This window comes from Galendromus occidentalis, unplaced genomic scaffold (genome assembly GCF_000255335.2).
Source record: "Galendromus occidentalis unplaced genomic scaffold, Mocc_1.1 scf7180000077366, whole genome shotgun sequence".
Lineage (NCBI taxonomy): Eukaryota > Metazoa > Arthropoda > Arachnida > Mesostigmata > Phytoseiidae > Galendromus > Galendromus occidentalis.
Genome location: NW_003805354.1, coordinates 191,173 through 217,303, shown reverse-complemented (window position 1 = coordinate 217,303; position 26,131 = coordinate 191,173). Strand labels below are relative to the sequence as shown.

The window sequence follows — 26,131 nt, the reverse complement described above, 5'->3', positions numbered from 1 at the left end:
CAATCTGATTGATCATCTCGCCACAGATATCATATGCTCGATCAAGTTGATGTGGATTTTTTGCTCAAAATCCCCCACAGTCCGCGTTTGAGGAGCCTCCCGCTCCCCCCAGGGCCACCTCTCTGTCACCCCTGGCGTAGGCGATACCGAATTACAAGATGGAGAAAGTCCGAGAAGCCAGGTTCCGATGCTTCTTTTCAGTGCGACCGCCTCTCATATTGGAGTTTTGAAGGTCAAATCACAGCGTCGAATTTTCCGGAAGGAATGGCCCCGAGAAAAAGAACAAATCGACGAACCTCGCGCTCTTCCTGCCCCCCACCCCTACTGTCGGCGGAGGCGCGCAAGACTTGCGTGAAATTTTCCGGATCATAAACTGCCCTCGATTTCGGCTCGGAAGATTTCAGAGAGGAGGAAGAAATGATGAGCAGCCTTGGGGGAATTTTTCAATTCGTCGCCATAAATATGTTTATTAGAATTTCAGTCGCTTAAATCGATAAATAGATTTAGTTTCCAGTTTAAATAAACAATGGGAGATTACCAGCAACGAAGCGTAATCAATCCCGTCCAAATACACCGGTACTTCGCTTCATGAATAATAAATATCTCCAAAATTCCAAAATATAGTATCTGTGCTCTCCATTCATCCCAAACTGTAACTGCATAGAACAGCCACTCCTCGCTCGTAGAAGCTTTGGGCTTGCTTGACATCCGTGGCCTCGAGGTCGACGGTGAACAGCAGTTCCGTCCTACTCGAGTTCAGATAGACTGGTAGCGTTACGACGGACTGCGCCTTCCTCTCGTCTTCGGTTGCCCTGTTGGAAGAAATGCATCGCATTTTACTTGGAGCTCGATCAAAAATTCTGGATACAACTGAGTTTCTCCCTGGCCAGACATGTTCCCGACTGGCCGGCTGAATGCCACGGGCGTCTTTCTGTTTAGCAACGAACATGTCTGAGCCCATCGTTGAGCTTTCCTTGAACTGCGAATTACGAAGCTGTACTCACTTGACCCACGTCAGAATTGTCAAAGGAAGATCTGAGAGGATGTCCATCGATAGCATCAGTTTCGAGGCATTTGTGCATTCGGCGCCTTGTAGTTTCAGCGAAGAAATCGCGAAACTGCACTCATCCAGCTGAGGATTGGTTTCCGCTTGGGTTCGCATTGTCACCGAAAGTGTGAGTTCTTCCAGGGACCATTCGTTTGCCTGAGCGACATACTGTCGAGTGGCCGTGATGTAAGCTTCAGGATTGAATAAACCACCTGCGGAAAAGGAAACGACTCAAAATCACTGGAAATCTTCCGCGCGATGGTTCCGAAGAGATTTATTCTTATCGAACTGGGGAATCCGACGGAAAAGGTCAAAATAGAAAAAATTCTCATTCCGCTGAACTTACCGAGCCACACAACGAGCGCTTTCAAGGCAGCGGGTCCTCCTCCGGTGCAGGCCTTCGAAACCTTCGCCAGCTGATTGACACGTTCGTTGAAGTCCGTTATCCACTGTATGACGGTACACGCGGGCGGCGGAGTGTAGCGACCCTTCCAATGGGTCGGAACGCCGCCCTTGGCCAGTTCGGAAATCATTTGTCGATGCAGGTTCGTCTGTTTCTTCTCTCCCTTGCAGATAAGTACAATGTCTTCGAGGTCCCGCCTGATGAGCGATAGCAGCTGAGCGCCAACATTGACTTCGCGCTCGAAATAGCGGTAAAGAGGATCTCGGATGTTGTCTTTGGTCCGTTTCAGTGTTTGGAGGCTGGTCGGTACGAGAGACAGCCACGTCGAGGCTGAGTTTTGGAGGGCCACCATCCAGGCGGGACGCGCCAAGGAGTCGAGAGATCCTCGCTTCTTGGATTTTGCAGCTTCGCCGAGCTGAGCCTCATCTTCCGAGTAGACGACCTCGTCGTCGTCGTCCTCGAGAAGCTGCATGCGCAGTAATTTCGCCAACAGATCGCTGCCCCGATTGGTGAGCAGAACTTTCTCAGCGTTGTTGGGAAGTCCAAGCCACGAGGGTTGTTGGAGTTCGGTGAGTTGTTCGACCCAATGCAGGAACTGATCGCGACGTATTCCCTCGGGCATATGGATCCCAGCGGAGCCCTGGCCGGCCTCGACCAGCATGAAGTCGGCATCGAAACTCTTCTCTGTGAAGAGGTTGGTGAGGAACGAGTTGAGGAGTCTCTGGTCGAACTCGTTGTCGATTTTCCCACCGTATATGCATTGGCCGAAAAGAGTTCTGAGAGCCGTCCAGGGAACTTTCTCCGGCGGCAGGTTCGTTCTGCCCATGCTGGCGCTCTCGATCCAAACATCCAAAGTATCGCAAGCGACTCTGAGATCGCTCTCGTTGAACTCGTAGTGTTTCGACCAACCGAGGGGCACGTACCTCAATCTCTCCTGGACGATCGCGTGGAACCAGGCCAGGAGGAAGTACATTCTGGCGCGTTCGTTCGGAGTTTTCATCACTCGCTGTGCGGGGACGGTGGAGAACGTTCTCAAGAGGTTCGATCTGATTCCCGGCGGGGGCTCGAACACGAAGCATCGTCCGGCCCTAAGTAAGTTGACAGGAACTTTCGGGTGGATTTCCAACGTGAGAAATAGTCGGAACCCTGGATGGGCTTGAAGGGCGTGGAGTTTCTTCTCGAGTTGCACCAGCCACGCTGGGGCTAGGTGCACGTTCTTGAGCATGACCCAGCGACCGGTTTTCGAAGCGGAGTTGATAGCTTTCTCGGCTTGTGAGAAACCCTCGGCCGACCCCATTGCGATCGACGACAGGTTGGCGCTCAGCTCGGTGGCAAGGTCGTCAACCCGTCCCGAGGCATCGTAACCCGGGACCGAGCACATCAGAATCGGAGTGTTGGCTTTCACTTCGTGCTGGACGATATTGACGAGGTCGAGTTCTGAATATGCCGATGACATGAAAGCCTCGCTCATGACAGCGTTCACGACCTGGTGGGCTTTGGCGATAACCCGGTCCGGTCGTAGAGCTTGGACCAGCAGTAGCTGCAGCATGTGCTCGTCGATCTTCGAGACGTTCTGACCGTCCCAGATAGGAGGAACTTGGAGCTCGGAATGTTCAAGTCGCAGCCACTCGTCGACGGAGGCTCGCTGTTGGTCGAGCTTCGACTGCAGTTGCGAGAAATAGCTGAGCTTGAGCAGCGCTGAGGCTCCTTCCTGTTGTTCGGTGGTGAAGCCCTGGAAGTTGATTGAGCCCTTGCCGAGCATTCCTTCGCGTCCTCTGAGGAAGTGGTTGAAGAGGTTGTCGAAGTGCGGCTCGTTTGAGAAACCCTTCAGATGGATTTTGCAGAGCAGGATCGCGAACGCAAGGTGGTCGTGGTGGAGCATTCCGCGGGTGACTCTGTTGAATACTATCTGGAAAAGATCTTTGCTGATCACACCGAGTCTCTGGGTGGGGTCGGTCATTCCTTGCAGATGCGAGTTGTTGGTCAACACGTCGTTGTACATCTCGAGGAAGAAATGCAACGAATACTGGTACAGGAAGTGGGCCTGATTCAGGCCCTCCAGCGTGAAGTAGATCGAAGAACAAGCCGTTGCGAGCGGCATGTACTGCTGGGATACAGTCTCGACCTCGGCGATGACCTTGTCGGTCTCCTCCACCTTGCTGAAAATTCAATTCCAGTTCAGTAAATCTTCTCCCACAAAGCAATCGCAGTTCTCCTCTCGGCAGAAGAGAATGACAAATGGAAAAAGAAAATGGAGAGTGAAGAAATATTTTTTTTCACGCACCGAGATATTTCCGCTGCTTCGGTTTTGAGTTTTTCGAGTGTGGAAATAACGCTGTCGTCGTCCAGAATTCTGCCCTTCGAGTCGTTCAGGGCTTGGAGCAAGGACTTTTCCAATTGACGCAGACGAACCTGGAATTCGCCTTGTAGCTTCAAGAGATCCGTTCGTTTTTCGTCGATGTCGGGACGCTCGGACCTCAACACCTGGTTGAGACACTGACTCTGCAGTGAGCTTCGAGTGACGGTGAAGTTAACGAACGTGACTCTCGAGCAGAGATCGGGCGGGAACTCGACGGTCGGATCACGAGTCGACAGGAAAATCGAGAACGTCGGCGAGAGATCGATGTCTTGGTCGCCCAGCGTGATGAGAACCCGTCCTCCAGTCTTGCGGACCTCCCGGTTCAGCACCGGATTGAGGATCGGATCGTAGCTTTCGACATCCTGTACGAGAAGTGGATTACCGAAACGAAGAGCTGATTCGAGATTTTTGCGGAACGAATCGTCGAGGAACGAGGTTTTCGTGATCTTCTTATCCTTGAATTCCTGCATGATGTATTCCGTTGCTTGACCGGACGGATCGATGATGAGCGGGTATCGATTGAACCGCTTGAGCATGATAGCGTTCTCCGTACAGAGATGATCTGACGGCAACGAGTTGGCCTGCCATCTGAGCCGCTCATCCGCCGTAGATAGGTACTCCGTCCTTGCGATGTCCTGACGGAAATTGATTGCGGCTTGTTGGAGATGTATGCACCAGGTGTTGAACAGGTTGTGCCGGTAGGACTGATCAAAATATCCGGCGTAGGCCAAGAACGCCGACCCCAGTAGCACATCGCCCGAGATCGTCGACATCTGGTTCTTGAACGTCTCGCTCGTGAGCTCCCAGCGATCTTTTTCTCCACCAAGAGACTTCAGGAGATTGATCGAACGATCGACCTTGGCCTGAACGTTGGCCAGGTCGCTCTTGATGCTCTGGGCCTCGCTGACGAGGTTCGCGTACTCTTCCTTGTAGGCAGCGATGCTCTTCTCGAGCTCGGCGATGAGCTTGTTCATCTCTTCGGCATCTTCCTTGTTCTTGTTTGCCGACGACTCCAAACTGGACAGCTCGTTCCGTAGCGGCTCGACACGTTTCAACATGTCTGCGTAGTTGCACTGCGCGATCGCCCATTTGACGAGAGGGCCGCAGGCGACCGACGCCCGGTTGATTTTCTCGTAATTGAACTCGGCGTTGTCCAAGTACTTTGCCTTCATCTTCGCCCGGCTTTCATCGCTGGAAAGGAAATTCGAAGGTTGGCACTCCACTCGGGCGTGTACTCTGGCCGTACGAAATCAATTCTCTGTACCGTTTCCCCGGACCGAGCGAGCGTCATTCGAACCGAATACTTACGTGATAGACTCTGCGTTGAAGTTGATGATAGTCGATATGAAGTTGTCCCGAATTATCACTCCACGGATTGCCTTCCAGTCCGGAGCTATTTCCCCGAGGATCAGACAGATCGCCTCCAACGTCATCTTCACCGGAGGTGGCGGGTTAGCCATGGATCTGATCTCGACCAGATTCTGTTTCTTGATCGATTTGACAGCTGAAGAGAATTTAATTTCGTTGATGAATTACGCATGAGAAGCACCTTTATCGCACGTGAGTCTCATTCTCCGTCGGACACTCCACGTCGGGGTGGAGCATCCGAAGGGATCGTGCATCGTCTCACCTGTCTGAGCATCCTCGACGGCGGGCTCGACTTTGGAAAGGTCTTCCATGACACTGGTACGCTTTTCGGCGATGACGGCTTCTTGCTCCAAGAGCGCCTGTTGTATTCGTTGACTTTCGACTTTCTTCTTCTCAGCCTCCTGTTGTCCTGCCAACATTTCCTTCAGTTTTGCGTTGGCGGCCGTGTTCTTCTCCTCGAGTTCTCTTGACTTGAGAGCGAGGGACTTCTGCATCTCCTCCACCTGATCCACTGTTTCGCGGATCTTGTGCAGACCGATATTCAAATGAAGTTGTTCGTCTTCGAGTTCGGACCGTTTCTCATTGAACAGCTTCACATAATGAGATATGAAGTCCAAGTAGTGACGGGGTGTGATCGTCGTCTGTCTACCGCCGCGTTTTGCAAGTCTCGTTGATGCTTTATGCAGCGTCTGATGGACGTAAACGAAAGCGTTGACGATGGCCTGTCGGTAGTTGACCGGGGTTTCGAGTTGGCTTACCGCGACCGGGAAATAGTCCGGCTGGCGATACTGAAAATCCGAGAACCTCGGGGTTAGTCAAAACTTCCAGAGCATTATCAGGCAACGTTTGCAGCATCGACCGCTCACGGCTCCGAAAGATACGTACGTCGAGACGATCGATGTCGAGTCTCTTCGTGAACTCCAAGCCCACTTGATAGAGCGCCTCATCGGACCAGTCTCCGAACCAGTTGAGGACGCATCGATTGAAGAGAGCGGGTGAAGTCGCCGCTCGATCCTTCAGACCGTTGACCGATGGGTTCATGGTGAACACGACGTGCAAATTCCGCATCACCTGACCTGTGAATGACAAACAGGGTGAATCGTTAGCCGGGAAAGCGATCCATACCGGGGTGAACTGAACACATATAATACAGCGGTCTGACGATCTCTTCTCGTCCACGGGTTCTTTTCCGCCGCCCGAATGTCGATACTCCGGACTTCGGATCAATTGGTCTGACTATGGTCATGCGTAGGTGCTCCTTACTTATGCGGAGGACTTACCCGTAAACCACTTGTAGAGTTCTTCGTTCGAATCGAGCATGAGGCCTTCCCGCTGCGAGCCTTCTTTGCACTGCGTCATGAGCGTCGTGTATTCGTCTCCTTCGAAGAGTCCAGGAACTTCTCCGTTCGCGAGCAGGGTGTTCATACGTTCGAGGAACGAGGAGTCCAAGACGTTTCCTTCGTCCAAGATGAAAGCGATTTTCTCCCCCTTGCATCCGGAACGACGGAGTACGTTCCGGAGGTCTTCATCAAAGTCGGCGGCGTTGTATCGGTTGTGGACCTTGATCTGGAAGACCTTGAGTCCATTCATCCAGGCGACGAATCGGGACAGTGTGGTTTTTCCGGCGCCAGAAACTCCAATCAACAAAAGATGTCCCTGTGGCTGTCGGAAAATTCGATCGATTCGCAGAACATGGTCGAGAACTTCGTTGAAGAGAACCAGTTGAACGTCGAGCTCTTCCTCGTAGAATATTTTGAGCCGGGCGCGTACGTAGTCCCGTAGTTCCTCTCTTTTGACCGGAACGTAGTCTTTCGAGAGCCAATTCGAGTAGAGTATCGGCCTGGCCAGGGCTTCGCCAGCATCGACGCTGGGGAAATATTTCATGGCAACGGCATCAATATTCTCATCGGTCCACTGACGTTCCTGGTCCTCGACCAGGCGGTCCTGGAACAAGCGCAGACCCTCGTGGGCCCACAATCGGACCAGACCTTCCACGGAGAGTGTCTCTAGCGGTCTCACCGCTTCGCAGATACCGCGCACCCATCTGGTGAGCTCACGCGGAGAGTACACGTAATGCGGCTGCATGTCCTGTGTGAACCTCTCCTGCGATCTCAGATAGAACTCGACCATGGCCGAGGTCAGCGGCTCCGAATAGGACTTGAGCGAAGACACCATCCGGAGCATGGCTCGGTTGAATGTGCCGTAGATCTGCTTGAGAGAAGTTTCCCCAGGATAGTCGACGTATACGATGGGCACATGTCGCAAGAATCGGTGCGACAAGGGCTTTCGGCCCGGATCGGTGGGCGGATTGCAGGCGCCCACGAACTGGATTCGCTCCAGCTTCACCCATACCTGGTCGACTGTCCTGTAGAAACCACCGTGTTCGACCATTTGTCGGAGGAAAGAGATCACTCTCATCGTTCCGTATTTGTCCTGGTCAGGAAGATTGATCTCGTCGCAGAACAGAACGAGCCACTTGCCGATCTGGATAGGACTCAATACCATGCCGTTCGGGGTTTTCCTGTACTCGCAGTAGTGATCGAAAGTTTTCAGAAGGAGCTCGGGGGTGGTCGCCGACGAGAAGTTCAAACCGACCACTTCCATGTCGGGTAGGCACCGGAGCGCTGAGAACAACGTCATCGTTTTTCCCGAACCCGGCGGACCGCACAGCACCAGGGGCTTGTGCTCAGCCAGCCAAGTGTAGAGGAGACTCTCGTGACGTACGGTGTCCATCGTCGGGATGACGACGTCCGGAGCGGCCACCTTGTGGGTTTCGACTTCGATTTGAGGAACTTTGGACGCCCATGGAGTCCATTCGCAGGTTTGGATCGACACTTCGAAGTCGACGATAGCTTGGGCCGGCGGCAGGGGGATCGACGTCACCGACCGTAGATAGTCCCCAAGGTCGGTTCGAGCCTTGAGTTTCCCGTCCCCACTGAAACTCCACAGCAGTCCGTACACCAGACTCTTGGACATGTATTTTTCCAGGGCATCGTGCTGCATTGGAAAGTCGGGATGGGTGGAATTGTACTGGATCACGTTTCGAACGGATTGGTTCAGCATCGAGAACAACGCCGATAAGGCCCGAAGTCTCGTGAAGTCCATGATGTGGTCGAGGTGGTCTTTGGCAAACTCCATCGCTTTGGTTACGAGGTCACCCTCGGCAAAATGCGGTAAGAGAATGGCGGCCATGTCTTTCTGTAGGGTCAGGATCGGCGATATCGTGTCGTTGTCTTCCTTGTTTTTGCTTCGAATCGTTTTGTTGTCTTCATCTTCCTCGAGAGGGATCGCCCGCAGTTTGTTGAAGTAGTTTTGGCAGATCATCTGGGTCGAGAGAACGTCCTCCGAGAACCAAATCATGCCTGGACAAGAGCGTCAACAATAATTATTCATTTATCGATTGGTGATATGATTTCCGGCGTCTCATACCCTGGGACTCGATGAGAAGCGTGAAATCTCCGATTGCTCTCCGAGTTTCATGATATTATTTCGGGACTGTATACTTATTTCTGGGATTATACGATTACATGAGGGGAGGAGGAAATCAGAAAGGTTCGCGAGTCACGGATACTTACCACAACGTGAGACGGTGGCCAACGTGGCGTATTTCAGGTCCTGCACCTCGAACATGATCCGCACGTTGGGAGGGATCGAGAGACGTTCTCCGTTCGGCAGTGTCAGTAGCTTGTTGTCGTCGAGGACCGAGTTCAGGTTTTCGACCCATTCGGGGTCGACGTCACCATCGAATATGATCCATTGTCTCTTGCCGATTTCACCGCGGACGTTGTCGATGATCTTCCTGAGTATATGAGTGAAGAGACCGTCCGTCCATTCGCGAGTGTTCGGATCTAGGACCCCGTAAAGCGATTCTTTGGAAATGGCTTTTGGATCGATGACGTGCGCGACGCCTTCCTGTTCCTCGTGTCGTTCGAGCGCTTTGAGGAGAACCCTCCAGGCCATGGATTTCCCGCTACCGGACGGACCGACCATCATGAGTCCGTGGTTGAGATTCGAGATCTGATAGAGTTGCAAAACCTTCTCCATCCAGCTGCCCCCCATCTCGTCGCCTTCGCCGGAAACGAGGTACATTTCCCTGCAGACCTTATGGATGTGGTTCTTGAGTTTTTCCATCTCGGCTCTCTGATATTGGACGCCGGGGAACACGTCGGACATGAGCGAACTCAGCAGCGGGATGTCTTCCGCCACCAATTTCGGAACCATGGTCTCGCAGACCGACTGGATGAGGATTTCCTGTTCCGGCAATTTTTCGGCGATCTGACTCTCTTCCACCGCGTCGCCGTCGTCTCTCCGGCTGTCTTTGATCTTCTGGATACGGTCACGTTTGATGTTGCCCGCGCTGACGAGCACGCTTTTCAGCGCACGCAGCCCGAAGTCGTAGTGACTCTGATTGGATAGCTGCTCGTCGCACAGTTTGAAGAACGGCACGATTTTGCTCGCGAGTTTCTCAGCTGATCGGAAACCTTGGGAAAACAGCATCACCTGAGCAATCAGCTGGCGATCGGGTTTTGTCATTGCTAGCGATCTGAAGAGCTTTTTCAGATTGTCCGGGAGGTTGGACCGTCCTGCGTATCCCGGATTCATCGTGATGAAGATCGCCATGTCGGTCGAGACCTTCACCTGCTTCCCTAGCAGTTCTACTTGCAGCGTCTCTCTGCTATCTGGATTGCTCAATCGACTCCTTAGCGTTTCCTGGATCATTTGAATTTGCTGAGAAACGGCCGACAGCATTCGCTCCTCGAGACGATTGAATTCGTCGAAGCATCCCCACGCTCCGACCTGACAGAGACCGACGAAAATGCGTCCCATCGCCTGGAAGTCGAAGGTTTCATCACAGTTGAAAACCAGCACGAATCTTCCGAGCTGGTTGCCGAGCGCTTTCACCGATTCGGTTTTTCCCGTTCCCGCCGGACCGAACGGTGAACCTCCGAGTCTGGCCTCGAGGGCTTGTGTCATCGTGAGATAGCAGCGATCGGTGAGAGGGGTCTGCACTAGTTTTTCCTGAACCCCGAGGTATTCAAAGCCGTAGTTGAACTTGGCGTTCGCCATGTTGATCGACAGCTGTTCGAGAACGTTGTCCTGCTTCGGATCGAAGTAGAATCTCATCTGCGACAGCCATTGGAAAGCCTTCGGTGAGCTGATTTCGTCCCGGAGCATGCGTCTCGTGACATCTCGTTTGTGCACGAACTCGGTGATCAGATGTTCCAGTTTCTTCCTGCGGAGAGGAGGTTGCTCCTGCAGGACCGAGTCAGCCAAGACACCCAGAGTTCGCTGGACGCTATCCAGGACGGCTTGGAGCGGTCCGAGGTGTTTATCGTTGTTCGCGTGTATGGTCTGGAGAGCGCTCTCGACGTCCTCCGACCAGGAAATCTGCGCCGCTAGAACAACGATTTGGCTCTGATAGTCATCGCACCAATTCATGAAGGCCGCTTGATCGATATTGCCGTGTTTGAAGGGAGCGATCGTGGCTACAGCCCGGGCGAGCATCCTGGCCAAGGTGACCCGCATTTCTTTCTCGACCTGAAACAATCGGGGTTCGTTATCGGGAATGTCCGATGACGAGGTGGCCCGGGGCAGTGATCCGGAGAGAATTTCGAGACCGTACGAAGTTATCCGATTTGGAAATCCTCCTTAGATCGAACTCATCTCACCTCTGTGAGCCAATCGTTGATCTTCGGGTGTTTGGCGATCGAAACCGGGGTCACGAAGCGCACCTCTTCGGCTTCTTTCGAACACAGGCCCAAAACGACGGTGTTATCCTCATTGAGGATAATCGAGGATACGCCAGCGAACATTTTCTTGAAGTGTTTCTGGAGGCGAGGAATGTTTTTCGAGTTACCGATGATTTCCAGGAGGTCCTCGTCTCCCACGAAGTAGAATCTGGGGAAAGACGATCTCTCTCTTTCAAGGTACTCTCCCAGAGCTTTCTGAATTTTGCTGAGCCTCTCAGCCAGGCGCTCGAGGGATCGTTGGACCTCCTGGATGTTCAATACGTCCATGACCAGCGGGGACTTCGACACCTGGAAACCGTGAGAAGAGGGGTTTGAGTCAGCGACCGTTCCTGTCAGAGTTTCGGGCACTTCCTGTCTCGAGGATCGGTGATATCATCTATTCAATAACTAATCATAATTATCGATAGATCGACGAGCTCACCTTTTTCATGAGCGTCAGGAACTCGCTGGAAATACTGTGGAATTTCGATGTTTCGTTTGGCAGCAGCGTCTGGATATCGGCGCTACCGCTGAAGATACCCTCGAGATAGACCCAACGTCTTTGTACGTCGATCCAAACATCGAATATGGCGTTGATCCTGTTGAGTTTCTCCTCCCACGACAAGGCTTCCTCCTCGAATTCTTTGTAGTACGGCGAGAGTTTCATTGCTGCCACCGAGTTGATGTGCTCTTTGACTTTGTTGAAAAGATCGTCCCATCCTCGGATGAGCTTGCATTTGTTCTGATAAGTGATCAGGTCGAGCTCGTACGTCTGCCACGCCTCTCGAACCTGTTTGAGGAACTCTTCGAGGGCCATTTCTCCTTGTGCTACTAGAATGACGTCTCTGATGATGCCTTCGTTGGCTTGTAGATCTACGTCCCAAACCTGTCCCAACGTCAACTCCGAGAGCACCCAGTTCACCCTGAGCTGCCTCATGAGATTCTTCCAGTGTCGTTCCTTGAGAGCGTCGCTCTTCAATTCGACCACGAGCATATTGACTTTCGTGTACGCTTGAATCATTCTCTTGACGTAGTCGTACGAGGCGTACTGCCGAAGGCGCGCGGGCAGCTCTTTGAGCTGGTTGAGAAGGCCGTCGAGGCTTTGGCGTAGTTTACGTGCGTGTACCGAGAGCCAGGGCTGCTCTTTCATCTGGTCGATTTGCTCCCAGATCTTGGCGAGCTCACCCCAGACACCTTTCAGGTCGCGGAGTTCCTCGAAGGCAACTTCCACTCGTTCGTCGCTCCCTGTCTGCAATTCCAATTCGAGAGCTTCTTTGGCTTTGTGGAGCTTCTCGCGGTCTTCCCGGAGGCGAGTGAGCTTCCCCTCGAATATCGCCAGCTGTTGCATGGCATCCTGAGGTTTGAGAGATCCTTGAACCGGTTTGCTCTTGTCCCATTCAGTAAGACACTCGTTGGTCCTCGATTCCACCGCCTTGTCCTCCTGAACGACCTTCATCTGCAGCGATGCCACCTGGGTAGAGATGGCGGCGTCTTTCCGGCGGATCATCTCGTTGAACGCGCCCCATTCCCCTTCGACGTTGTCGACGTGCAGCCAGCTGTTCGGGAATTGGAAACGCTGACGTTCCAGAATGCGTTGACCCTCCTTGTAGAGCTCGACTTGTTTCTCCCACGGCCTCATCTTGCGCTTGAGACTCTGGACGTAGGTGATGAACTGCACGGCATCCGAAGTCGAGGCCGTGTCGATCGATTGCTGCTCGAGTTCGTTTCGCGACTTGGAAATCGTCGTGTGGAACTGTGACATTTCGTTACCGAGGAGTTGCCCGAAACGGCCGAGAACCTCCTTGTGCCACGAATCGTATTTCAGGCTGACCTTGCTCTGGACCTTCGCGTAATCGATGATGATGGGACCGATTTCTTTCCTCGTTTCCGAAGTGTCGAACGTGGAACGTGATTTTCTGATCTCGACGAGAGTATTCATCCAGAGGTTAATGTCCTCGCCTAACTTCGCGTACAGCTGCTCGGGCTGCAGATCCCATAGGGACTGATATCGTAGCCATTCGTCGACGTATTCCTTCATTTGTCTCACCGTCACTTCGATGGCCGTATACGCGCTCTCCATCACCACAGCCCCGTCTGGAATTTTAGTGAAGATGTTCCTGTAGGTGGTGGCCGACTGGGGCTGCTGCTCGAGACCCACTTGGTACCTGCTGGATTGGATCCTGTTCTGGGCGAGGACTATGTTCTCCCAGAGGAAGAACTGTTCGAGGAGCTTGCATCGGCTCTCTTCGACCGAAGGCGAGACGTACATGATCTGATTGAGCATTCGGATGTCATGCATCAACGTCTGGATTTTCGGTTCGCCTCCGAGCTTGCAGGTGTCCGGGAATTCCGGCGCGGTCTCGGTCGTCGGTGTCGTGCTCTGAAGATTGTCGTGTTCGGGATTCTCATCGGCTTTCTTGCCCTCCAGAGCCAGGGTCCAAGCCTTGATGCCTTCACCGAGTCTCTTCGCGAGACGGCTCTCGACGTCGTCGTCGAGTCGGCCGACCCACAGAGCCAGATTTGAGTATTGCTTCAACGATAGATCGTCGACGCTTTTCTGAATGCGCGCAAGAATATCGGCGAAATTTTGCTGCGTGTACGGACTCGTTTCGATCGCCTTGACTTCAGCGTCGACGCACTCGTCCACAACCAAGAGATCATCGACTTTTTCTTGAAAGACAAAAATTATTTCGGCCAACTTCTGTACGTAGGGATCGAGTCGGTACGACTCCCAGTTCAGCGCGACGCCTTCCATGATGAGGCCCTGAACTTCTTTCTTCAGACCGGCGATCAGAAGACTGATGTTCATCCGATCCTCGATCTTATCGCAAGTTCTCTCGTAGGTCCGCATACTTTCAATGAGCGATATTGCGTACGGATAGACTTGATTCGCTTGGTGCGCCTTGTTGGCAATTGCCAAAGGGATCCGGAAGCCCATAGACTTCAAATTGCGCGATTCTTTCGCGAGGGTGACGACTTCCGTCGAGAAATGGACCCTGATCCGCTGGATTGACCGTGTCCGGGATCGCTGTGATTCGACGAGGAATATTTTGCTGGCGATGCCCACGTGGTGGTCCTGAACGGTCCTCACCCATTCGTCGAAAATTCCTTGGGTGTTCAGTTTCATACGGAAACTCTCGGCGTTCTCCTTGAGTTTCTGGCCCTCGACGTGGTTCTCCCAACCTTTGCCGAGAACGTCCTCGACTCGCTTCATGTAGACCGAGAGCTGTCGATCGATTTGCTTCGCCCAGATGATCGAGCCGGACACCAGGGGCAGATCACGGCCCCTGGACATCCTGCAGGCCTTCGACACGGGATATTGAACCTTGAATTTCGAATGGAGCGCCTCGATGTCGTCTTTCACTCGCTGGATGAGCTGGGTTTGATATTCTCTGATTGCGCCTCGGATATGAGGTCGGACGAATAGGGCGTTGAAGCGAGAGAATATGCGGAACATCTCATTGGCGTTTTTCGCCGTTCCCAACTGATCTCTGAGCTTGGCCGTAATTCGGGTCTCGACCCGGTCGATGCGTTCCTCGTATCGTTTGCAGGCGGCGTCCCATGCTTGACCTCCCTCGTTACTGATGTCTAGGCCGTCGACTTCTTTGACATTCTCGTAGGCGAGGTTCACCTCCTCGATGGCGTTCACATCTGACGCAAGCTCAATCGAATCGAGTTGCCCTGCGATCGGCGCTCCGTCCACCATCGGGGTCGCCTGAGGTCTCAGGACCCGGATTATGACGGTACGGAGCTGCTCGTGCTGCCGTCGGAATTTCCTCATTTGCTCCATTCGCGCTTGGAGCACCTTGTGGGCGGCGGTGAGCCTCCAGACCATTTTGTAGGTTTCCTCACGCTTTTTCTTCACTAAATCGCGCAACAGCTGGTTCAGCTTGTCGTATTCCTCGTCCCAGGTGGAAAACACTTCGAAGCAAGCTACCATGACTTTTTCGAACTCGTCCGCCGCTATGTGCATGAGCCGACGGGTGGCAAGAACTTTGAATAATTGGTTAGCCAGGTCTCTCGAAATGGCCTCGACGAGTTTCAGCGCGCGCGAGATCGGGTACTTCGTGTTGCGGATCTTCTTCAAATGATTGAAGATACTCTGGAGCGCCAACTTGATCTTGTCGAGCTCGGTAGCCGACAGGAGTTCGTTGAGCGGGAAATCCTTCATCAACGGATTGTAGTTATTCACCGTTTCGAGCGCCTGTTTCAAGCCCGTGTCGGTGTCGAAAGAAACCGTGGCAAGAAAGCGTTTGCCTTTTTTCAGGATGTCCAGAGTCAGAGCCACTTCATGAGATTCACGCTTCTCCTGAATTCTCAGCAACGCTCTCTGGAGATTCAACCAGAAAGAAATCTCCTGTTGGGCGGTACCAGATGAGGGGTCTCGCTCGAGCTTCGTGACCTTTTGGATTTCTCGAATCCACCGATTGACACCGTTCTGGAGCTGATTGAGGAAAGATGAATCCTCGACCTGGAAAAGGAGTTGTACGTTTAGCTGGAAGCTGGGATTTTCCGAGCTCAAATCGACGAGACGCATCGTCGGGACTTCACATCATTTGTGATACACCACTGCGTTCAGATGACACTCACGCTGTCACCGAAATCATTGACGTTAGCCTTTCGGTTCTCTTCATCTAGACACTTCTTGATGACCGCCGCAACCGTGGGATGGACCATGAGGGTTATTTCGGGAATGTCGATATTTTGTTGCAGATGCAATAGGCCCATTTCGAGCTCGGCGATCTTCTTCTCCACATTCGGAGCCATTTTATCGCCATCCCTGGGGACAATCGAGGATGGCTTTACCCATCAGGTGGTGCGCGACGTCCTCGAGCGGAGGGATATGGGGAGGGCGGGGATTCGACGGAATTCTTCTCTATGAAAACCCCCCACAAGAAATATGGGCATGTATATGTACCTCTCGACTCTTCCGGTTCGCCTGACGTAGCTCTTGAAGTACGGGGCAACGGCCCCGGCGACGTAGCTATGCAGTGTTTCGTATGGCGATGCATCTGATAAGTTCATAATCCGCACTTGGGATGCGATTTTCTTATCGGCTTCGATCACAGCTCCTTTCTTAATCATCACCAACGAGTTCACCTAGAAAAAGTTCGGAGAGAATGTTCCTGTTCGAGTCGCGACGATTCAAATAGCATACATAGCTTGAAACAGCGTTGAGTATTCCAGTATTTCCACAGATTACATGCGATGGTCTAAAATCGGGGGACCAGAAAAGTGGCGGATTGGAATCATACCTTTGGATTAGCGAAGTGAACTTCGTCAGATATTACATAAATAACATCTTCGCAGGAGGACATCCCCACGTCCGACGACGGTTGGTCAAGCTCCTCATCTGGAGGAAAAATGGACATTCAGGAATATTATGACGTTGATCAGATGTTCAGTTTTCTCGGGATATTCCTTGTGCTCTCGCGACTCGCGGAGATGAGATCGTTTTCTCCGAAACATATAGCTACTCCTCGCCCGAAACTCAGAAAGTCAGAGGGATGAGCTGGAATCATATGACTATAGCTCGAATCTCTTCTTTCAGCGCTCCTTCAGAGGCGAAAACTTTTCAGGCGTTCACGCTGAGAATTATCCCATTGATCGGCAATCGGTCAGCTTGCAATGACTCATCATCTGTCAAGGCCTGACACAGTCAATTTGTTTTCTGATTCTACATAGAGCACATTTGGGAGAAGTTTCCAAGAGGAAGCGTTGATGGAACCATGGGAGGGAGAATCGTTCCTCCTGGCGGTCTATTGTCAGCAATTGTTACATGGGAAGTCAGCTGCCCGGCGAACTCTAGAAATTTTTGGAGAGATTCGATGCGAAGAATAATTACCTTTCGCGCTGGAGCTCTGAACAAGGAGTGACCTTATCTGAGAATCCGAAATGAATTTCTGAACCGAATCCAGATGATTCCTGTCGCTGAGTGCCATTTCTAAAGCACTTGCGGGCTCACAGTCAAAGAGGGCGGTCACCACTTTTCTGATGTATCTGGTCACCTCTTGGGTCGGGGCGAGTGAAACCTCCGGCGGGGGTGTACCCTCGGAAATCACTTCGGTAGCCATAGCGGCTCCGAATTTTGTCTGCGGCCGAAACTAAATAAATCCAATGAAAAGTTCGGGGAACCCGGCCAGTGTGTCTGTGTTCCTTCGGGCCGTCCACGAAGACCTGGCAGTAGATGGGAACCGGACGTTGCTTTTTACCGGCAGAATTGACGACGAAGTAGATCGCGTTCTTTTCTGTCGTAAAGACCATATGGAAGAGGTCTTAGGGGATCTAAACTCCTTGATTTGCCATACGTGTCGACCCGCTCGTGATCTTTACGATAATCGCTCTCTCTATCATTTTTTTGCGCCGCATTGCCCGAATGCCTCTGCGAGAGTATCAATGCGCGATACCATTGAGAGCGGCACAGCAATTCTCCGTGCTCGGGAGAAAACATATTCAGTGATTGTGATAGATGTACCTCGAAGGGAATTAAGGCGAGGATAGCCAGAGCCGAAAAGGCGAGCGGTAGGTGTCCGGGGAAAATTGCTAAGACGGATTCGAGCGGCTCGAACGTGTGGAGCCCTGAAATCTGAAAGAGCTCGAAGCATCGGAAGCCTGCCAGTCAGTCCACCTTTCCCGAGCACGACTGTATCCATAGTGCTGACAAGATCAGATTCGATGTCGTCAGGAATTTTCGACTTTTCGGAGTATTTCAAGGGGATTTTCACAAACTCGCGAGTCCCTCAGATGAACGACATCCGCAGTGGAGCGTGACAGATATTTCGGGGTCAATCCCCAAATCTACGGGTGGATTCCTCATGCGTGAGACGCGGTCACCCTTCTCGAAGTCGTCCGTTTCTTGTGTCTTCGGCATGACTCCCCTCTCCAGAAGTACAAGTGGCAACTTTTCCCGTGTCTCACACACGGAGCGCGGGAATCGCCGAGGCGCTAGTGTCTCTGCTATTATTCGAAATGGCAACATCCTCATTAACTTATTTTCTATTCTCAATAGAAACAGTCGGGAATTGCCGTACTCCGGCGGTTCGATGACTTCTGACGCTTCTTCTCATTCCGATTGCATCAAAGCGTACGAATTCTCCCCATTTAAGGCGCGGCCCACGGTCTCTCTCATTCAACCGATAGGAGAGCCGGCAGAAATATATATTGAAACGTCGAGTTTCGGGGGTGGTCTCACGAGCCGGCTATGCGTTCGCTTTCGTAGAATTCGCCGTCGTCTCCTTGAGGCGTCCTGCAGTAGTTTTCTGTTCCTGGGCGGAAGAAGTCATTTGGGTTCGAACAAGGGGAGCGCGGGAATCCCTCCCGTGAGTTCTCGGGAAGGAAATGTTGAAAGAGAATATTTTTATCCTTTCAGAGCCGGCGCACTTGGGAATGGATGAACGGGGTTCCATTGAGGACGTTAGTGATAAAAATGAACTTGAAGATATCGATTTGCAACTTGCTCGAATCGAGCAGCGTATCGAGAAACTCAAAGCCAAAGAGAGTGAGCTGATCGAACGCCGGAATCGTATAAAGTTGGAACAAGCTGCGAAAGAAAATGAAGTTCCGGTCGAGCAATTCTACGGAGTTTTTCCGTGGACGGAAAAAATACGGCACTTGGTTCAGAAGAAGTTCGGCCATTCGACGCTGGGCGAGACACAGGAGGCTGCCCTCAATTGTATTCTCTCAGGTATGTTGATTGCGCTGTCTCCTCGATGATCGACCTCTGCGCTCAACTTACGGTCATCCTCGCCAATAGATGAAAACTTTCGTTAACCTGTCTCGCTCATCCTCCAGGAACCGACAGCATCGTGGTGATGCCGGCCGGAAGTGGAAAGTCCTTGATTTATCAATTGGCGTCCCAATACCTACCGGGCTTGGTGTTGGTCGTGACGCCTTTGACGTCCCTCCTCGAAGACCAGGTGGCTGCAATGGAGGCCATCGATCCGCACTTCCCGGTGTTCGGCGTCCACATCAATCTCCTCAAGGAGGATCTGAACCAGATATTCGTGAAAATGTCCTTCCAAGCCCACCATCAAAGTAAATTGATGCTCTTTGTGACGCCAGACAAGCTCAGCAAGAGTAAGCAGTTTATGGCAAAAGTGACGAAAACCTACGAGAAGAAGAAACTATCCCTGATCGTTGTGGACGAGGCTCACTGCTGCGCCTCGAATGGGAATGACTTTCGTTCGGATTATCAAACGCTATCTTCGTTCCGGAGTACTTATCCTGGGGTGCCAATCGTTGCGCTGACATCTGTCGCTAGCCAGCTCGTCGTACTCGACATCGCCAACGCGCTGAATCTCGGCAAACGAGCGGTTTTTCGAGAGAGTTCGAATCTACCGAATATTTGTTACGAGGTGGACTTCGTTGAAATCGGGCGACCAAATGTAATCGGTGAGATCGCGATGCTCATCAAGAAAAATTATCCCGAACAAGCCGGGATCGTATGCTGTTTTTCGGTGAAAGACGCCGAGGATGTGGCGACCGTACTCGTGAAGGATCACGGCATCAAAGCGAAACCGTACCATCATCAATTGAAAATGAATTACCGCAGCAAAGTTCATAAGCAGTGGTTGACGGATAAAATTCATGTGATAGTTGTAACTTCAACCTTCGGGATGGGCATCAACAAGCCGAACTGTCGTTTCGTTGTACATTACACGCTACCGAAGAGCCTCCAGAATTATTATATCGAGACGGGTCGAGCGGGTCGGCGCGGTCAGAGAGCCAACGCGCTCTGTATGTTCAAGTTCCAGGATGTGTTCCGCCTGTCGTCGATGGTTTTCACCGAGAAGAACGGGCTTAAATACCTCTATCGGATGATTGCGTATTGCCTGAATCGTTCGAAATGCCGGAGACAGCTTCTGCAGGAGTCCCTGTCTGAAGGCTACGGAGAATGTCCTGTGGTCTGTTCGACGGACAACCTCGAAAGCATGTGCGACAACTGCCGCAATCCTCAGAAAAGGGAATTAGTTGATGTGACCGAGTACGTGAAGTTGTTCTCCACGATATTCGAGGAGCTCTCGGCCTCCGGTCAACGAGTGACCGGTTGGAAACTGATGGACGTTTTCCGGAAGCGCCTCAATAAAGAGAACGCTCCTGCCCACATCAAAGAGCATGTCGGCCAGATAATTGTTTGGTCTCTGTGCGAGGGCTATCTCGAAGAGAAATTCCACTTCACGCCCTACTCTACAATTTCTCATTTGGCCGAGGGATCTCGAATGAAACGGCTAATCGAAGGCTCAGAAAAAGCTGAGCTCGAAATGTACGGAATCCAGAAACGTTCCATCGACATGGTTGACGGTTGCGCGGATAGCGATGAGACGCTGGTGCCCAATAAAGCGGCTAAACACGATCATCTGGCGGTGGAGAAGTCTGCGTCTGGAATCATGGATGTAGAAGCCCAGCGTCAGCAGCTGCAGCAACATCAGATCCAGCACCTTCAGCAGCAACAGCAGCAACAACAACAGCAACAGCAGCAGCAGGAACAACAACAACAACAACAACAACAGCAGCACCAGCACCAGCAGCAGCAACAGCCTATGCAGGTTTCGATAGTTGTCAGTCAACCCTTGCAGCAAGTTGTTCAAATTCACCAAATGCCTCAACCTATGCATCTCTTGCAAGTTCAAGCGCAACAGCAGCAGCCCGGTCAACACATCTTAGTTCAGTTAGTACAGGATCAACAACAAATGGAGTCGACGGGCTCTACTCAACCATTGGACCAACTTGCAGTGGCGGTACAACAGGTTCTCCAATGAATCGCTTTCTCGCCTCATGGCTCGCGGTACTGTGGTCTCAAAAAGTCGTCATCGATCGTTTAAATAAGCTCGACAGGAATTCCGGGTTTCCGGAGTACCTCTCTCATCCCAATCTAGCCCGCGAAGGAAAGGATCATCGAGTCCTGCTTGGCGTCACTTGACATTATCGCTATACTTCGAGAATTTAAGGAGGACGATATCAGCAAAACTCACGCGCGTGCCTTGACCGATACTGTTCGTTAATTTTCCAAATGAATACTCGTGTGCGTTCCGAGAACTCGACAGTTTTCTCTTTATTAGTTCGAATCTTCCGAAGAATTTCTTCGTAGCTATTCGCGCGAGGAGCTTCTTTTTTTTTGGTTCATTCTGGAGACAGGCGGTTTTCCGTGAGAATGATTGACTGCAAGTCTCCGAAGCATGAAGATCCCAATACTTCTCTCTGTTTCCGACTACTTGCATGGATTGGTCGGCCCCTCTTGCGTTTACGTATGTACAAAAGCAGTCATACATCAACGGGGTCGCGCAGGTCTTCGCAACCCCATCCCTCTCGGTCCTCGGTGTCAATAAGAAGCGAATAACGGGAACTATCAGACTGGAGAAAACCTTCCAGATGGTCGTTTTACAATCATCCTCCACATCCTTACCTTTACAGATAGAGCGAGGCCGCGAAGGCGATATCTCTCTTGATCAGACGGATCGCTGGAAAGGTGTCGAATGAGCAGACCGCGTCAAGTTGGAAAATGAGGAAAAATATAAGTGCCCGAATCCAAAGCCTACCCTCGCTGAATTTCGTTTCCAGCTCCGTGTTCCCTATGCTTTTCGCCGCTTGGACCATTTGACGTAGGAGCTCCTCCAGCCGGCGCATACAACGAATGATGCTGCCTTCGAAAACGTCCGTCATCTTACAGATTTGAGCGAACGAGGCACCCTTGCTCCAGCCGTACACCACGTCCATCAGATGCGGTTTGAACTGATCGATGTAGTCCTCTTCATTCACTTCCAGTTTCGAATCATGCGCCACCTTAACAGAACAGAGAAGAGGAGAAAACGGAGAATTGTTTGAGGACGGAGGTCGGGATGGATGGTGGCGAAATAAGCAATCGACTCTGGATGAATCTATCGAGCCCAGATATGATTCCATCGATCACGGGTCACGGCATGTGAAATGAACGAATATAAAAGTTCCACGACGTTGGAGTTCGTGTTCTACGGAGTTCCCGAAAGACGAGTGCGTCCAAGCAGAAACACTTCCATCGGTACTTCAGTCACCTGGGCGATCCTGCGGGCCATGTCCTGCATCATTCTCAGAGGTTGCATCAGATCCTCGGTTAATTTCGGCATCTCATTGCTCTTCTCCTGAAAAACGAGACAGGACAAGAGAGCGTTGCATTGGGCCGGATTCAAATCGTTGAAAACGTTGTTGAAGATCATTTCTGTCAGAAGAAGTTCGTCCGCACTGAAATAAAAATTTCGCCGGTTAAAAGAGTCAATCGCCTGCTCGGAACAATATGGAGAAAGAGGATTCGAGGCTGCCTGGAGTTCATCGACCGGGTAGTCTGGGTGTATACGAACGTGCTGATTTCGCAAGCGATGCGACCCTTCACATCGATGATATCTGCGTTGTTGCAATGCCCGAGACGTCGAAGAACTCTCTTCCGGCATTTGAGTTCATCCATTTGCAGCAGACTTTTGCCCCGCTTAATGTCGTTCTTGCACTGCTTCACCTGCTCCGCGACACCTTGCTTCGCCAAATAAGCTTTGTATAAACTTTGCAGGTCCGGTTCCGTGTGCAGAGGCAAAGTGCGTAGCCGTTCATCCAGAGCGGCGATTTGCTGAAGAGAGGATAACCGGTATCTAAGCAAGTCGTTCAACTCGATGACGCTCTTTTGCTGCCCTTCAGAATAAGACCACGGACCTTCACAAGTTCTTTGGCTTCTTTTTCCTTGATACCAAGATCATCGATTGGGTCGAGTAAGGGAATTCCTCGGGGGAATCGTTTTTCGACCTCATTAATGGACTTGAGCACACTCATCCTGTTATCAAGCGGTCGGAGATCGGACGGATACAGAAGGCGGACCGATGAGATCTCTTCAACCAAGTCCAGACGGATCGGAACGACTTGCATCTCTCCCCTCACTCCTTTTGGCGCTGGTTTGATGGATTCCGCTTCCGTTGCTCCTGGACTGACGTAGATCAGAGCCTCGACGATCACCTGGACGTCTTCTTGGTCGAGAATGCTTGTGGGTTGCTGTGGGGGAAACGTTGAGTTGGCGCTCGTGGATTCTGTTCCGTTTCTGACCGCGAAGTTCTGAATGTAAAGATTCCATCCTCACCTTGCTCTGTATCCTCTTGTTTTTGTAGTTAATAACGATACCCCATCCGAAATCGTCCTCTTTATTCCTGACGTGAATCATCCGTCCAGCTTGAAGGAACGGAACCACGTACTGGGGCTTGAAGATGAAACTCCGGAGTTCGTTCTTGCACTTGCTCAGCTGCTGATCGACTTTGAAGTAAGCCGCCACTTCGTCCTCTCGATCAACCTGCATACTGTCGTACTGTTCTTGCAGTGCGTCCAGACCTTGAATCGAACGGGAGAGCTATATGAAGACCTTCCAGTGCGATTAGGATTCCACAATGTCGCATGATATATTCTACGGAAACGCAGAAGGCAAAGACCGTCTCGAGCGATCGCTGGACTCACGCTGGTACAGCTGAGGTATCGAAGCATAGTTTTGAAACTGGAAGAAACTTCTCTCCAGCATGTATTCCGGATTGATACCTTCCACACGCAGCAAGTTCAATACCATGTTGTAAGTGAGATGGAAAGCAGAATTTATGGCGTCTGGTGCTCCTTTCACTATGTCTTTGGCAGACTGGGAACTCATTTTCTCATCGATCATCAGGATGACGATACCTTGAAAAGAATAATTTCAGTTTAGTGCCTCTTAGATCTCATGACAGTTCAAAGATCCGTACGCATTTCGGACTATATGCCGCGGGAGGAATTCATTGCGGATACCTAGAATCCAGTGCAGCTGTGAACTCACCCCGATCGTCGAGTCCTCTCCTGCCGGCTCGTCCACTCATCTGGATATATTCTCCTGACGTAACCCAACGGAAGCTCTGCCCGTCGTATTTTCTCGCATTCGTGAAGAGAACCGTCCTCGCCGGCATATTTAGCCCCATGGCAAAAGTCTCGGTGGCGAACAATGCTTTTATCAATCCTTCACTGAATAGAATCTCAATCGTTTCCTTGAGAATCGGCAACAAACCGCCGTGATGGATCGCGATCCCTCTCATCAATAATGGCAAGACGTTCTGCACTTGAGGAAGCTCTCTGTCTTCGTCGCTCAATGCTTCCATGGCATTGTTGAAAACTTCATTGACCAATTTCTTCTCCTCCGCCGAATTCAAGTCCAATTTGCTCATCTGGGTGGCATACGCTTCGCACTCTCTCTTCGAGAAACTGAAGATGATCACCGGACTGTAATCTCTCTCCATGATCATCTTGACGATCTTATAGCAGTTGGTATCGGACCGGAAGCCGCCTTTCTTGCCCCTCAGTCCTGCGTCGCCCTTGGCGTTACCGGCGGCACTCTGTAGAGTTGTCATGACCAAGTTGAAGTTGTCCTCTTTGAAGACACCCTTCTCGTCTACGACCAGATGGAGACCGTCCCCGCCAGCGGGGAAGATGTAGTGCTGCAGCGGTACCGGTCTGTACTCGGTATAAACGACATGGCACGGCTGTTTGTGGAGATAACAAATCCACTCAGCGAATTGCCGCGCATTGGGGATCGTAGCCGAAAGGAACACGTAATGGACGTTGTCTGGCAGCAGGATAATTGTTTCTTCCCAAACGACTCCCCGTTCCTTGTCCCGCATGTAGTGGATCTCGTCGAATATGACCCAACCGACCTCGCGCATGATTTCGCTGCCTCTGTAAAGCATACTGCGGAGAATTTCAGTTGTCATGATGAGACACGACGCCGTCGGATTGATGGTCACGTCCCCTGTCATCAGACCGACATCTTTGAATTCTTCGTAGAATTCACGGTACTTCTGGTTGGACAACGCTTTGATAGGAGTCGTATAGATGACTCTCTGTTTGTTCTTCAACGCCAACGCGATGGCGTACTCCGCGACTACCTGGAGCGGGAAACAGTCGGGTTGTGAGTCGGGATCGTCGAGCCGACAGCCTCAAGCCGCCATCGACGACGAGCGGTACTCCGGCAGATGTCCGGAGAAGACGTGGACTCAGGCGGAAGAAAGGCAGTACCGTTTTTCCAGCGGATGTGTGAGCGCTGACGAGAACGCTCTGCTCGTTTTCGATGCACAGAATCGCCTCCTTTTGGAATGGATCCAGGACGAACTGGTATTCTCGAGCTGGGGCGCCCACTTTGACTTCGAGAGGCGTGAACTCCTGACCCGAGGGCACGGCAACCTCGTGGGAACACGAGTCCACGGTTTCGACACGATGAATCGTGCAGCGAGTCGCGTAGTCATCGGGGCTAAAGAATAACGGAATCAGGGGGAAACGTTCCTAGCATGTCTCATTCGTGTCGGGGAGATGAGCGACCGCTATTTTGTCCCAACTCACTTGTACTCTTGCAGGATCTTAATTCTCTTTCTGGATACTTCCTCGGTCTCGTCCGATTTATGCTTGCCTTGCAAAATCGCATTGACGATATCGTCCCTAGAAATCGAATGTATCGTGTTGTGGTCAAACGAACGCTTGTGCCACTCGACTCACATTTCGTGATTATTTCCTTTTCATTCATTTGAGACCCGGAGATCGAGCAGCATCACATCCCCAATGATTTCGATAGTGAAACTCCTCAGAAGTGGGGTCTGATGGCGGAATTCTGTGGCACTTGTTGCTTATCAAGTACCATCCCACGATACAGTCTGAAATTTTCTATGAGCATTCTGGAATGCTCGGCAATTTCGCCCAGGAAACCCCGGACCGACAATTTCCCGGGGAGTCGACAGGGCCCAGAAAAGAAAGCATTTTCACAGGGGTGAACGGTGTCAGTCAATACTCCGTCTTCACCGGTTTGGCTCACGGCTCCCCACGGGGGAAAATCGAAGCACGGCGGCGGAAAACGTTCTTTTCCGGGAGAAACATCCGAACACTCACGTTGTCTTGGAGGATGACTTGGACGGAGCATCATTACCGTCCTCAGACTTTTCGGCAGCGCCCGTACTCTCGAAAACACTGAATAGCTCATCCATCTTTCATCTAAACGAATGCATTCACTGCCTGTCGGCGCGATGAACACTCTAAAGAAATACATACAACATCCGACACCGTCGTCGACCAAGGTAGCCCTTTTTTTTTTTCTTCCGTTTCATTCGAGTGATCATTAGATTCTTCATCACCATTCATCCGGATACACAAGCCCTAAACTGACAGGTCTCAACTTTTCCTGCGAGTTCAAGAGAATCTGCGAGGAGTTATTGCGAGAA

The 26,131-nt window shown here is 51.6% G+C and overlaps 3 protein-coding genes across 3 annotated transcripts; 1 reads left to right on the top strand and 2 right to left on the bottom strand.

Moving 5' to 3' along the window:
* Window positions 1–534: 534 nt before the first annotated feature.
* LOC100899038 (dynein heavy chain, cytoplasmic) lies at window positions 535–16,981 on the bottom strand. Its single transcript, XM_018639127.2, has 15 exons — window positions 16,753–16,981; window positions 16,163–16,260; window positions 15,826–16,007; window positions 15,498–15,687; window positions 11,350–15,378; window positions 10,848–11,216; window positions 8,754–10,716; window positions 6,459–8,540; window positions 6,064–6,254; window positions 5,441–5,966; window positions 5,119–5,314; window positions 3,736–5,001; window positions 1,395–3,610; window positions 1,005–1,260; window positions 535–812 (listed from the first exon to the last, which is right to left on the bottom strand). The coding sequence occupies exons 1-15, from the start codon at window positions 16,979–16,981 to the stop codon at window positions 641–643; spliced, it is 13,965 nt and encodes a 4,654-aa protein (XP_018494643.2). The 3' UTR covers window positions 535–640.
* Window positions 16,982–17,321: 340 nt separating this feature from the next.
* LOC108864129 (putative ATP-dependent DNA helicase Q1) lies at window positions 17,322–20,665 on the top strand. The gene is made up of 4 exons (XM_018639123.1): window positions 17,322–17,429; window positions 18,277–18,591; window positions 18,699–20,299; window positions 20,483–20,665. Exons 2-4 carry the CDS (start codon window positions 18,294–18,296, stop codon window positions 20,663–20,665), a joined length of 2,082 nt encoding a protein of 693 aa, XP_018494639.1. The 5' UTR covers window positions 17,322–17,429; window positions 18,277–18,293.
* A 363-nt stretch (window positions 20,666–21,028) lies between these two features.
* On the bottom strand, window positions 21,029–25,938 carry Mtr4 (exosome RNA helicase Mtr4). The gene is made up of 11 exons (XM_018639128.1): window positions 25,803–25,938; window positions 25,263–25,358; window positions 24,942–25,173; window positions 23,713–24,811; window positions 23,367–23,579; window positions 22,999–23,243; window positions 22,581–22,913; window positions 22,238–22,497; window positions 21,935–22,121; window positions 21,443–21,686; window positions 21,029–21,364 (listed from the first exon to the last, which is right to left on the bottom strand). Exons 1-11 carry the CDS (start codon window positions 25,895–25,897, stop codon window positions 21,312–21,314), a joined length of 3,057 nt encoding a protein of 1,018 aa, XP_018494644.1. The 5' UTR covers window positions 25,898–25,938; the 3' UTR covers window positions 21,029–21,311.
* Window positions 25,939–26,131: the final 193 nt, after the last annotated feature.

Excerpts from the sequence above, each read along its gene's own strand:
- LOC100899038 (XM_018639127.2), bottom strand. The coding sequence starts at position 16,981 with ATGGCTACCGAAGTGATTTCCGAGGGTACACCCCCGCCGGAGGTTTCA. Across the intron at positions 8,541-8,753 it reads GGCCACCGTCTCACGTTGTG|GCATGATTTGGTTCTCGGAG; the intron begins GTAAGTATCCGT and ends GCTCTTGTCCAG. Across the intron at positions 5,967-6,063 it reads TCGACATCGATCGTCTCGAC|TATCGCCAGCCGGACTATTT; the intron begins GTACGTATCTTT and ends TCGGATTTTCAG.
- LOC108864129 (XM_018639123.1), top strand. The coding sequence starts at position 18,294 with ATGGATGAACGGGGTTCCATTGAGGACGTTAGTGATAAAAATGAACTT. Across the intron at positions 18,592-18,698 it reads CCTCAATTGTATTCTCTCAG|GAACCGACAGCATCGTGGTG; the intron begins GTATGTTGATTG and ends CTCATCCTCCAG. Across the intron at positions 20,300-20,482 it reads CTGCGTCTGGAATCATGGAT|CAAGTTGTTCAAATTCACCA; the intron begins GTAGAAGCCCAG and ends CAACCCTTGCAG.
- Mtr4 (XM_018639128.1), bottom strand. The coding sequence starts at position 25,897 with ATGGATGAGCTATTCAGTGTTTTCGAGAGTACGGGCGCTGCCGAAAAG. Across the intron at positions 22,498-22,580 it reads AAGCCAAAGAACTTGTGAAG|CAAATCGCCGCTCTGGATGA; the intron begins GTCCGTGGTCTT and ends TCCTCTCTTCAG. Across the intron at positions 22,122-22,237 it reads ATCGCTTGCGAAATCAGCAC|TGCGGACGAACTTCTTCTGA; the intron begins GTTCGTATACAC and ends TTTTTATTTCAG.